This window comes from Piliocolobus tephrosceles, chromosome 12, assembly GCF_002776525.5.
Source record: "Piliocolobus tephrosceles isolate RC106 chromosome 12, ASM277652v3, whole genome shotgun sequence".
NCBI lineage: Eukaryota > Metazoa > Chordata > Mammalia > Primates > Cercopithecidae > Piliocolobus > Piliocolobus tephrosceles.
This window is the reverse complement of record NC_045445.1, coordinates 96,638,913-96,653,080: the sequence shown is the minus strand read 5'-3', so window position 1 is coordinate 96,653,080 and position 14,168 is coordinate 96,638,913. Positions and strand designations below refer to the sequence as shown.

The 14,168-nt window shown below is 38.1% G+C and overlaps 1 protein-coding gene across 1 annotated transcript in view; it reads right to left on the bottom strand.

Annotated features, from left to right (window-relative positions):
• The window catches only part of CCDC22 (coiled-coil domain containing 22), a 19,006-nt gene extending 10,335 nt beyond the window's left edge, over positions 1-8,671 (bottom strand). The window contains exon 1 of the mRNA XM_031936605.1: positions 8,599-8,671. Coding sequence (XP_031792465.1) covers positions 8,599-8,671 — 73 coding nt within the window. The remainder of the gene's footprint in view (positions 1-8,598) is intronic.
• Positions 8,672-14,168: the final 5,497 nt, after the last annotated feature.

Here is a 14,168-nt window from a genome sequence, read left to right as displayed (position 1 = left end):
TGCCCACAAGAGAAAGCAGGAAAGATCTAAAATTGACACTCTAACATCACAATTAAAAGAACTAGAGAGGCAAGAGCAAACACATTCAAAAGCTAGCAGAAAGCAAGAAATAACTAAGATCAGAGCAGAACTGAAGGAGATAGAGACACAAAAAACCCTCCAAAAAATCAATGAATCCAGGAGTTGGTTTTTTGAAAAGATCAACAAAATTGACAGACCGCTAGCAAGGCTAATAAAGAAGAAAAGAGAGAGGAATCAAATAGACGCAATAAAAAATGATGAAGGGGATATCACCACCGACCCCACAGAAATACAAACTACCATCAGAGAATACTATAAACACCTCTACGCAAATCAACTAGAAAATCTAGTAGAAATGGATAATTTCCTGGACACTTACACTCTCCCAAGACTAAACCAGGAAGAAGTTGAATCCCTGAATAGACCAATAGCAGCCTCTGAAATTGAGGCAACAATTAATAGCCTACCCACCAAAAAAAGCCCAGGACCAGATGGATTCACAGCTGAATTCTACCAGAGGTAAAAGGAGGAGCTGCTACCATTCCTTCTGAAACTATTCCAATCAATAGAAAAAGAGGGAATCCTCCCTAACTCATTTTATGAGGCCAACATCATCCTGATACCAAAGCCTGGCAGAGACACAACAAAAAAAGAGAATTTTAGACCAATCTCCCTGATGAACATCGATGCAAAAATCCTCAATAAAATACTGGCAAACCGGATTCAGCAGCACATCAAAAAGCTTATCCACCATGATCAAGTGGGCTTCATCCCTGGGATGCAAGGCTGGTTCAACATTCGCAAATCAATCAATGTAATCCAGCATATAAACAGAACCAAAGACAAGAACCACATGATTCTCTCAATAGATGCAGAAAAGGCTTTTGACAAAATTCAACAGCCCTTCATGCTAAAAACTCTCAACAAATTCGGTATTGATGGAACGTACCTCAAAATAATAAGAGCTATTTATGACAAACCCACAGCTAATATCATACTGAATGGGCAAAAACTGGAAAAGTTCCCTTTGAAAACTGGCACAAGACAGGGATGCCCTCTCTCACCACTCCTATTCAACATAGTGTTGGAAGTTCTGGCTAGGGCAATCAGGCAAGAGAAAGAAATCAAGGGTATTCAGTTAGGAAAAGAAGAAGTCAAATTGTCCCTGTTTGCAGATGACATGATTGTATATTTAGAAAACCCCATCATCTCAGCCCAAAATCTCCTTAAGCTGATAAGCAACTTCAGCAAAGTCTCAGGATACAAAATTAATGTGCAAAAATCACAAGCATTCTTATACACCAGTAATAGACAAGCAGAGAGCCAAATCAGGAATGAACTTCCATTCACAATTGCTTCAAAGAGAATAAAATACCTAGGAATCCAACTTACAAGGGATGTAAAGGACCTCTTCAAGGAGAACTACAAACCACTGCTCAGTGAAATCAAAGAGGACACAAACAAATGGAAGAACATACCATGCTCATGGATAGGAAGAATCAATATCGTGAAAATGGCCATACTGCCCAAGGTTATTTACAGATTCAATGCCATCCCCATCAAGCTACCAATGAGTTTCTTCACAGAATTGGAAAAAACTGCTTTAAAGTTCATATGGAACCAAAAAAGAGCCCGCATTGCCAAGACAATCCTAAGTCAAAAGGACAAAGCCGGAGGCGTCACGCTACCTGACTTCAAACTATACTACAAGGCTACAGTAACCAAAACAGCATGGTACTGGTACCAAAACAGAGATATAGACCAATGGAACAGAACAGAGTCCTCAGAAATAATGCCACACATCTACAACCATCTGATCTTTGACACACCTGAGAGAAACAAGAAATGGGGAAAGGATTCCCTATTTAATAAATGGTGCTGGGAAAATTGGCTAGCCATAAGTAGAAAGCTGAAACTGGATCCTTTCCTTACTCCTTATACAAAGATTAATTCAAGATGGATTAGAGACTTAAATGTTAGACCTAATACCATAAAAACCCTAGAAGAAAATCTAGGTAGTACCATTCAGGACATAGGCATGGGCAAGGACTTCATGTCTAAAACACCAAAAGCAACGGCAGCAAAAGCCAAAATTGACAATTGGGATCTAATTAAACTAAAGAGCTTCTGCACAGCAACAGAAACTACCATCAGAGTGAACAGGAAACCTACAGAATGGGAGAAAATTTTTGCAATCTACTCATCTGACAAAGGGCTAATTTCCAGAGTCTACAAAGAACTCAAACAAATATACAAGATAAAAACAAACAACCCCATGAAAAAGTGGGGAAAGGATATGAACAGACATTTCTCAAAAGAAGACATTCATACAGCCAACAGACACATGAAAAAATGCTCATCATCACTGGCCATCAGAGAAATGCAAATCAAAACCACAATGAGATACCATCTCACACCAGTTAGAATGGCAATTATTAAAAAATCAGGAAACAACAGGTGTTGGAGAGGATGTGGAGAAATAGGAACACTTTTACACTGTTGGTGGGATTGTAAACTAGTTCAACCATTATGGAAAACAGTATGGCAATTCCTCAAAGATCTAGAACTAGATGTACCATATGACCCAGCCATCCCACTACTGGGTGTATACCCAAAGGATTATAAATTATTCTACTACAAAGACACATGCACACGTATGTTTATTGCAGCACTATTCACAATAGCAAAGACTTGGAATCAACCCAAATGTCCATCAGTGACAGACTGGATTAAGAAAATGTGGCACATATACACCATGGAATACTATGCAGCCATAAAAAAGGATGAGTTTGCGTCCTTTGTAGGGACATGGATGCAGCTGGAAACCATCATTCTTAGCAAACTATCACAAGAAGAGAAAACGAAACACCGCATGTTCTCACTCATAGGTGGGAACTGAACAATGAGCTCACTTGGACTCGGGAAGGGAACATCACACAATGGGGCCTGTCATGGGGAGGGGGGAGGGGGGAGGGATTGCATTGGGGAGTTATACCTGATATAAATGATGAATTGATGGGTGCTGACGAGTTGATGGGTGCAGCACACCAACATGGCACATGTATACATATGTAACAAACCTGCACGTTATGCACATGTACCCTAGAACTTAAAGTATAATAAAAAAAAAAAAAATTAAAGCTAACTTAGGAAAAAAAAAAAAAGAAAATGAAAGAAAAAATCGACATGATCATCTGAATAGATGCATAAAATCCATTTGACAAAGTTCAACATCCATTCACGATTAAAACTGTCAACAAAATAGGTACCCAAGCAACTTATTTCAATACAATAACGGATATATATGAAAATGCCATAGCTAATATAATAAATGAGGAAAAATTAAAAGCTTTCACTCTAAGATCCAATATAAAGTAAGGATGACCACTCTTGTCACTTATTTTTATTTTTGTATTTTATTATACTTTAAGTCCTGGGATACATGTACAGAATGGAACATGCAGTTATACACAGGTATACACACACCATGGGCTTTGCTGCACCCGTCGACCCATTACCTACACTAGGTGTTTATCCTAATGCTATCCCCCTCCTATTCCTCCACCCATTAATAGGCCTCAGTGTGTGATGTTCTCCTCCCTGTGTCCATGTGTTCTCATTGTTCAACTCCCACTTATGAGTGAGAACATGTGGTGTTTGGATTTCTGTTCTTGTGTTAGTTTGCTGAGAATGATGGTTTCCAGCTTCATCCATGTCCCTACAAAGGACATGAACTCATCTTTTTTATGGCTGCATAGTATCTCATGGCATATATGTGCCACATTTTCTTTATCCAGTCTATCATTGATGGACATTTGGGTTGATTCCAAGTCTTTGCTATTGTGAATTATGCCACAATAAACATATGTGTGCATGTGCCTTTACAGTAGACTGATTTATAATCCTTTGGGTATATACCCATAATGGGATTGCTGGGTCAAATGGTATTTCTAGCTCTATATCCTTGAGGAATCACCACAGTCTTCCACAGTGGTTGAACTAATTTACACTCCCACCAACAGTGTAAAAGTGTTCCTATTTCTCCACATCCTCTCCAGCATCTGTAGTTTCCTGACATTTTAATGATTTTAATGATTGCCATTCTAACTGGCGTGATACGGTATCTCATTGCAGTTTTGATTTGTATTTCTCCAGTGATGATGAGCATTTTTTCATGTCTGTTGGCTGCATAAATATCTTCTTTTGAAAAGTGTCTGTTCATATCCTTTGCCCACTTTTTGATGGGGTTGTTCATTTTTTTCTTGTAAATTTAAGTTCCTTATAGATTCTGGATATTAGACCTTTTTCAGATGGATAGATTGCAAAAATTTTCTCTCATTCTGTAGGTTGCCTGTTCACTTTGATGATAGTTTCTTTTGCTCTGCAAAATCTCTTTGGTTAAATTAGATTCCATTAGAAAATTTTGACTTCTGTTGCCATTGCTTTTGGTGTTTTGGACATGAAGTCTTCGCCCATGCCTATGTCCTGATTGGTATTGCCTAGGTTTTCCTCTAGCATTTTTATGGCCTTAGGTCTTACGTTTAAGTCTTTAATCCATCTTAAGTTAATTTTTGTATAAGGCGTAAGGAAGAGGTCCAGTTTCAGTTTTCTGCATATGGCTAGCCAGTTTTCCCAACAGCATTTATTAAATAGGGAATCCTTTTCGCATTGCTTGTTTGTGTCAGGTTTTTCAAATATCAGATGATTGTAGATGTGTGGTGTTAATTCTGAGGCCTCTGTTCTGTTCCATTGGACTATATAACTGTTTTGGTACCAGTACCATGTACCATGCTGTTTTGGTTACTGTAGCCCTGTAGTATAGTTTGAAGTCAGGTAACGTGATGCCTCCAGCTTTGTTCTTTTTGCTTAGGATTGTCTTGGCTATGCAGGCTCTTGTTTTGGTTCCATATGAAGTTTAAAGTAGTTTTTTCCAATTATGTGAAGAAAGTCAATGGTAGCTTGATGGGTATAGCATTGAATCTATAAACACTTTCGGCAGTATGGCCACTTTCATGCTATTGATTCTTCCTATCCATGAGAAGAATGTTTTTCCATTTGTTTGTGTCCCCTCTTATTTCCTTGAGCCGGGTTTTGTAGTTCTCCTTGAAGAGGTCCTTCACATCCCTTGTAAGTTGTATTCCTAGGTATTTTATTCTATTTGTAGCAATTGTGAATGGGAGTTCACTTATGATTTGGCTCTCTGTTTGTCTGTTAGTGGTGTATAAGAATGCTTGTGATTTTTGCACATTGATTTTGAATCCTGAGACTTTGCTGAAGTTGCTTATCAGCTTAAGGAGATTTTGGGCTGAGATGATGGGGTTTTCTAAATATACAATCATGTCATCTGCAAACAGAGACAATTTGACTTCCTCTTTTCCTGTTTGAATACCCTTTATTTCTTTCTCTTGCCTGATTGCCCTGGCCAAAACTTTCAATACTATGTTGAATAGGAGTGGTGAGAGAGGGCATCCCTGTCTTGTGCCAGTTTTCAAAGGGAATGCTTCCAGTTTTTGTCCATTCAGTATGATATTGGCTGTGGGTTTGTCATAAATAGCTCTTATTATTTTGAGATACGTTCCATCGATACCTAATTTATTGACAGTTTTTAGCATGAAGGGTGTTGAATTTTGTCAAAGGCCTTTTCTGCATCTGTTGAGGTAATCATGTGGTTTTTGTCTTTGGTTCTGTCTATATGCTGGATTACATTTATTGATTTGTGTATGTTGAACCAGTCTTGCATCCCAGCTATGAAACAGACTTGATTGTGGTGGGTAAGCTTTTTGATGTGCTGCTGGATTCAGTTTGCCAGTATTTTATTGAGGATTTTTGCATCATTGTTCATCAGGGATATTGACCTGAAATTGTCTTTTTTTTTGTTGTGTCTCTGCCAGGTTTTGGTATCAGGATGATGCTGTCCTCATAAAATGAGTTCCGGAGGATTCCCTCTTTTTCTATTGTTTGGAATAGTTTCAGAAGGAATGGTACCAGCTCCTCTTTGTACCTCTAGTAGAATTCATCTGTGAATGCATCTGATCCTGTACTTTTTTTGGTTGGTAGGCTATTAATTACTGCTTCAATTTCAGAACTTGTTATTGGTCTATTCAGGGATTCTACATCTTCCTAGTTTAGTCTTGGGAGGGTGTATGTGTCCAGGAACTTATCCATTTCTTCTAGATTTTCTAGTTTATTTGGATAGAGGTGTTTATAGTATTCTCTGATGGTAGTTTGTATTTCTATGGGATCGGTGGTGATATCCCCTTTATCATTTTTTATTGCATCTGTTTGATTCTTCTCTCTTCTTCTTTATTAGTCTTGCTAGCGGTCTATCAATTTTGTTTATCTTTTCAAAAAACCAGCTCTGGGATTCATTGATGTTTTGTAAGGCTTTTTGTGTCTCTATCTCCTTCAGTTCTGCTTTGATCTTAGTTATTTCTTGTCTTCTGCTGACTTTTGAATTTGTTTGCTCTTGCTTCTCTAGTTCTTTTAATTTTGATGTTAGGGTGTTGATTTTAGATCTTTCCTGCTTTCTCTTCTGGACATTTAGTGCTATAAATTTCCCTCTACACACTGCTTCAAATGTGTCCCAGAGATTCTGGTATGTTGTGTCTTTGTTCTCATTGGTTTCAAAGAACATCTTTATTTCTGCCTTCATTTCGTTATTTACCCAGTAGTCATTCAGGAGCAGGTTGTTCAGTTTCCATGTAGTTGTGCGGTTTTGAGTGAGTTCCTTAATCCTGAGTTCTAATTCGATTGCACTGTGCTCTGAGAGACTGTTATGATTTCTGTTCTTTTGCATTTGCTGAGGAGTGTTTTACTTCCAATTATGTGGTCAGTTTTAGAATAAGTGCGATGAGGTCCTGAGAAGAATGTATATTCTGTTGATTTGGGGTGGAGAGTACTGTAGGTATCTATTAGGTCCACTTGGTCTAGAGCTGAATTCATATCCTGAATATCCTTGTTAATTTTCTGTTTCATTGATGGGTCTAATATTGACAGTGGGGTGTTAAAGTCTCCCACTATTACTGTGTGGGGGTCTAAGTCTCTAAGAACTTGCTTTATGAATCTGGGTGCTCCAGTATTAGGTACATATGTATTTAGGATAGTTAGCTCTTCTTGTTGCATTGTTCTCTTTACCATTATGTAATGCCCTTCTTTGTCTCTTCTGATCTTTATTGGTATAAAGTCTGCTTTATCAGAGATTAGGATTGCAACTCCTGCTTTTTTTTTACTTTCCATTTGCTTGGTAAATATTTCTCCATCCCTTTATTTTGAGCCTATATGTGTCTTTGCACGTGAGATAGGTCTCCTGAAGACAGCAGACTGATGGGTCTTGACTCTTTATTCAATTTGCCAGTCTATGTCTTCTATTTGGGACATTTAGCCCATTGACATTTAAGGTTAATATTGTTATATGTGAATCTGATTCTGTCATTATGATGCTAGCTGTTTTTTTTTTTTTGCCCATTATTTGATGCAGTTTCTTTATAGTGTCGATGGTCTTTACAATTTGGTATGTTTTTGCAGTCTTATCACTTATTTTTAACAAGGCGCTGGGATTGCTATCCAGAGCAACTAGGTAAGGTCAAGAAATAAAAATCATTCAAATCAGAAAGGAAGAAGAAAAATTATCTCCATTTCCAGAAGACATGATCATACATATAGAAAGCCCTAAACCTAAACCCAAATGACTTAACAAAAATAGACTATTAGAACTACTAAGTAAATTCAATAAAATACAAGATACAAAATCAATATACCAAATTAAAATCACATTTTTATACACAAAGAACATTCCAAAAGCACAGGTAACAGAAGCAAAAATAAACAAGTGGAACTACATCAAACTAAAATGTTCCTTCACAGCAAAGGAAAAAAGAATCAATGAAATGAAAAGACAGCCTATGGTTTGAGAGGAAATATTTGTAATCATATGTCCTATAAGGAGTTAATAACTAAAATATATAAGAAACTCCTACAAATCAACAGCAAAAAAAAACCCTGATTTAAAAAATAGGTAAAGGAACTGGGTCAATATTTTTCCAAAGACTTACACGTGGCTGAAAGTATGTGAAACAATGTTCAACCTTATGAATAATCAGGAAATGAAAATCAAAACCAAAATAAGACACCACCTCACACCTGTTAGGATGAGTATTATCAATAAGTCAAAAGATAAAACCTGTTGGTGAAGATGTGGAGAAACTGGAGACCTGATACACTGTTGGTGGGAATATGAACTAGTAAAGTCATTATGGAAAACATTATGAAGATTTCTCAAAAAATTAAAAACAGAACAACTAACCATATGATACAGCAATACCACTCCTGCATATGTATCAGAAGCAAATGAAATCAAAGAGGTACCTGCACCCCATGTTTATTGCTGCATTATTTATAATAGCCAATAAATGGAAACAACCTAAGTCCATTGATGATCCATTGACAATGCAGAAAGAAAATGTCATATGTATAGCATTATTATGCCTTCTGGACAAATACTAGCCCCAAACTGTCCAGTTCTCACCAGTGACCACACATACTTGATGTCTCTCAGTGACATTAAAATGTCACATGTACCCATTCGGATAGTCAAGCCCTCAGGTGTTGCCATGCCCTCATCTAGAGCTTTGCACTTGGTGTTTTCAGGCATGGTTGGCAGATTTCGTGCGTGAAAAGATAAGGTGAATGTTTGTTGATGAGAGGATGGTCAAAGCCTCCTGAATCCCACTGGTTCCCCAAACCTGTCTTTTCCCTCCGGGGCCCATGCACCAACCTCAAATACCAGAAAGTCAGTGCTCTGGTTCTAGAACAAGTCTCACAGAAAGTAGGTTGTCCTCATTTAGGCCTCATTTTATCTCTCAGCAGTTTAACCTTTACATTTACACTGAACAAGTTGGCAAACATCCCATGGTTGACTCACTGGCTTCTGCTATTTCTCATTTAAAATTAGAAATTTCTGGTCATCTTCAGTAACTGTTTCTACATATTTAACTAATTATCAGTTTTTCTTCACCCAAATGTTAATTATTTACCTCACATTTTACATTTGCTTTGAAAGAGATGACACATATCAGTATCATCCTTTTAGAAATGGCTTTCAGCCATCACTAAGTTGTATATTTTAACTTTCCTTTTTTCTTAGAGGTAGCCCAAATGTCCTGCAGAATCACTACCACTTATCAACATATAATATTACCCTTGCACAAAAATCTCACACTCAGATCTGTGTCAATTGTTAATTACTGAGAGTCAAAAATCACATGAGATAAGTTTATCTTAGGTGTTCAGTTTCCAAATATGCCTCCACATGAACAGGTGGCATCTTCCCTATACTCTCTATAATCTGTTCTATAATGCTGGCTCCACAACTTTTTCTCCATGACTGGAAAATCAGTTCTCTGTTCTCATAGGTTGTGGTCAAGCCTGCATTCCTCTGCCATCCCAAAATAAACCCACTACTGAGATCACACTTGTATCACATGGTGGCATCACTCAAATTAAGCCCTAGTGGAATGGTCATAAAGTAAGTATTCCCTAATACATACTGAGGAAAGGGGACTGGGAGAACCTTATGACAAAGCTAACATTGGTGCAGTAAAATGAGTTCAGGATGAGAGGCACTTTTCCATTTGAGTTCACCAGAATACCAATAATCTTGTCTAAAAGACCCTGGATCAGCCAGCATTCAAAATATTTGTTCATAGTGCATTGTAACACAGCATAACTTGAGAAATATCTTTAAAAAATACTTAGCTTAGTGCTTAGTGGTCATAGTTTATAATATGTACTTGTGCCAGGGGAATAACATTTTCATGTCTCCTGAATGTAATTTCCTATTTAGTAGATTTATTTTTATTTAATGAATTTAAAATACCAGCATGAGTATTTTGCTAAGAGAGGGGATTAGATAACATCCCAGTGTCTCAGACAGGGGCATGGATACTTCCTCATGAAATATTCAAAGAATTCCCAGGAGAAACTTTTTAGGGATGACCAGTGCAGCAGTTTATGCTATTCACTACATAAGAGAGGAAGCCTTCATCATTTTTTGTGTTCCCTATAGTGTTTCTAATATGAATTTTACAAAAACATACCCTTGATAAAAATTATTTCAACCATCACTAACAAAATAAAGTTAAAACTCTTTTAAAAGTTTTAAAAACTTTCTATATTTGCACCAAAATACCTTAGCAGACTTATCTCTCACCCTGTTCAACTGAGGTTTATTCCATCCTTCTTTACCTGACACCTACATCAGCAGAGAACTCTGTTCTTTACTAAGTCATTGATGTATTCTTCCCTAAGGGTCTGGGATCATAACTTATTTTTCGGCGACTGCTCTGTACTCCTTACAGCCACTGCTGTTTGGTGTTTGTTTGTCCTAAATTGACAGTGATTCTTGGTTGTTCACCCTGGAACCTATGGGGAAGAATGGTGTTGTCATTGCATCAAGAAGGGAAGGCAGCCCGTTGATTCAGTAGTGCTGCTCTGGGCAGGGTTGGGAGCTGAGCAATAGACTTTTCATGATTTCCAGGTGTGGCACTCCTTTCCGAAGCATTGTATCTCTGGCCTGTAAATGTTACACATTGGGGAAACTGGATGCAGCCTAATCCGGAAGGAGTTTAGTAACAACTCCCCAAGGCAAAAGTCTCCCAGTCTTATCCTTCTGTTCTAATTGAATTTTCCCTGGTTCCATGGGGTTGATGCTGCATTTCTAATTTCTTGTGTTTCCTTTCGTGCTTTTCAATCCTCTTTGAAAGGTGTTAGGGCAAAGTTTAAGTCAAGGTACTAAGAAGGTGAGAGCAGTGAGGAGTAAGTCTGCTTCCCCACCCTTTTCCCTCTCTTTGCCCAACCTCCTGAATACTCTAAACTACTTTCTCATCTCCTAAGCCAATTATAGGAAAGGAACAAGGGCTGCCTCAGAGATACTAGGGGTCCTTGTTTTTGGTGGCCTAATGTTCCGCATTTGGAAACCTCTAACACTTGAGTTTTTAATCCCAGAGTTAGAGCAGTAGAACATGAAGAATGAGCAAGGAGGGTTTGGGCTTAGCAAGTGAGAACAAGAATGGGATGCTTTTAGAGCACTCCCAAAACAACATTGCTGACCTAGGTTTCTTTTTGTAGCGTTTTCAAAGTAGAGAGGATTGACTTGTATTTAATTCAACTTCTAAGATAAGCATGAACAATCTGACTCCTCACATAAACCAAGGAAGACTACTACAATTCTGTAATGTTTGTGGGGGATGCAGGTGGGAAACCTGATTCAGGTTGGTGATCAGCTCCTGGCTGGAACTTCTGGATAGCCTCTTCAACCTCCAGCCCATGTCATTCTGGAGGATAAACCCACCTTTGCCATTGCCAAGGTCAGTGACTTTTAGTGAAACCAGGTTCTTGGCAAGGTCCAGTAGGCCTTTCGCATGTTTAAAATTTTGTAGTCACTACTTACTAAGCAAACTCTGGTCAGAGAGGTAAATGTCTAGTTCTGGTTTATGGATTATGTAGAGTACACAGAGAACTTTATAACTTGAGGTGCACAAAATTTTGCAATATTAACTAACCTTTCCTTCCATATCTCTTTATACTTCTCTGGATTTGCACTACAAAATCAGTCAATCATTCAGCCAGCCATTCACTGATTTAGGGAAAGCAGAAAAGATAGGTACCTCCGTTCTCCCTCACAAGAGGAGGTTGTCTATGTGCCAATGAAGGCTGAATATGGTCTTTCTCTTCCCACAATCCCATTCTATGTACTCAAAGATTGTTTCTCTGACAGTAGAGATTAGATAACCTTTTCCCAGGAGAGACTGAGACAGAATTTTTTAGATCGTGTATTGTTTCTAAATTAATCTGTGTTCTGTAAAAAGCATGAAAAATATGTTAAATCCCTTTTGAGATTAAATTCCTCTTCTCAATAGAATGGCAACTGAGATTTGGAAAACTAGTTACACTAGCTGGGCTATGACATAGTAACTGGCTCATGACATGTATTTACAGGGTAAGCAACTGTAAAACTGTACAAAATTTATTAGGAGACTGTTTGGGAGTATTGTAAAACAGGCAGTGCAGAATTGTGATCTTCGAGAGAAGGAAATCCCATGAGATAAACCAATGTTTTCTACAGGATACAATGTGCCTGGGGATATGTTCCAGGCTGTGGCACAAGGAGATGGAGTCCAAACAAAATGCAAGGACTTCGCTGAGCTGGAGAGACAGTTTGTGGCTACTGAAGCATTTGCAGTTGCTTGTCATATCTGGAGAGAAGGCAGTTCTGGTCAAGGATTTAGGGCAAGAGTCCAAGAAACCTATGACAGAGCAAGTGATGTGGGGCTAAGCACAGAGACCTTGCTGAACATCGTGGGCATTCCATTCAAACCACAACTAGGCCAGGCATTAGGAGTAAGGACCATATTTCAGAGTAAATACTTTCTCTAGAACTAAGTTCAAAACTGGTGTATAACCATCCTAATAAAGAATAAAAGCAAGCTTGGCATGACCAAAAGGCCCAATAGTAATTCAACTACCTGCAACAACAAAACTGAGCAACCTTTATGAAAGATGTTAAAGTCCAAATTTCAAACAATGCATTATTCACAATGTACTGCACACAAAAACATTTCTAGACATACCAAGAAGTGTGAACCAGAATCAACAGAAACAGCAAGTAATAGAAATGATCTCAAGATATCTAAATGGTAGGAATTAGAAGAAAAGTTGAAGAAAAAACACGTTCAAAGTTCTCCTATGCATATACGCTCTGATCAACAAAGTTACCACCACTGACCCCTGTGAATCAAAGAGACTTGTATAATAACTTCTTCAAGGTCACACATACCATGGTGGAGCCAGAATTTGCACGCAGAGAATTTTTTCCACTGCACTCGTTTTAGTGATTATTTTTCTTTTTTATTATACTTTAAGTTCTAGGGTACATGTGCACAACGTGCAGGTTTGTTACATATGTATACATGTGCCATGTTGGTGTGCTGCACTCATTAACTCATCATTTACATTAGGTATATCTCCTAATGCTATCCCTCCCTCTACGCCCTCCCCACAATAGGACCCGGTGTGTGATGTTCCCCTTCCTGTGTCCAATTGATCTCATTGTTCAATTCCCACCTATGAGTGAGAACATGCAGTATTTGGCTTTTTGTTCTTGCGATAGTTTGCTGAGAATGATGGTTTCCAGCTGCATCCATGTCACTACAAAGGACACAAACTCATCCTTTTTTATGGCTGCATAGTAATTCCATGGTGTATATGTGCCACATTTTCTTAATCCAGTCTGTCACTGATGGACATTTGGGTTGATTCCAAGTCTTTGCTATTGTGAATAGTGCTGCAATAAACATATGTGTGCATGTGTCTTTATAGCAGCATGATTTATAATCCTTTGGGTATATCCCCAGTAATGGGATGGCTGGGTCAAATGGTATTTCTAGTTCTAGATCCTTGAGGAATCACCACACTGTCTTCCACAGTGGTTGAACTAGTTTACAGTCCCATCAACAGTGTAAAAGTGTTCCTATTTCTCCACATCCTCTCCAGCACCTGTTGTTTCCTGACTTTTGAATGATTGCCATTCTAACTGGTGTGAGATGGTATCTCATTGTGGTTTTGATTTGCATTTCTCTGATGGCTAGTGATGGTGAGCATTTTTTCATGTGTCTGTTGGCTATATGAATGTCTTCTTTTGAGAAGTGTCTGTTCATATACTTTGCCCACTTTTTGATGGGGTTGTTTGTTTTTTTCTTGTAAATTTGATTGAGTTCTTTATAGGTTCTGGATATTAACCCTTTGTTAGATGAGTAGATTGCAAAAATTTTCTCCCATTCTGTAGGTTGCCTGTTCACTCTGATGGTAGTTTCTTTTGCTGTGAAAAAGCTCTTTAGTTTAATTAGATCCCATTTGTCAATTTTGGCTTTTGTTGCCGTTGCTTTTGGTGTTTTAGACATGAAGTCCTTGCCCATGCCTATGTCCTGAACGGTATTACCTAGGTTTTCTTCTAGGGTTTTTATGGTATTAAGTCTAGCATTTAAGTCTCTAATTCATCTTGAATTAATTTTCATATAAAGAGGAAGGAAAGGATCCAGTTTCAGCTTTCTACTTATGGCTAGCCAATTTTCCCAGCACCATTTATTCAATAG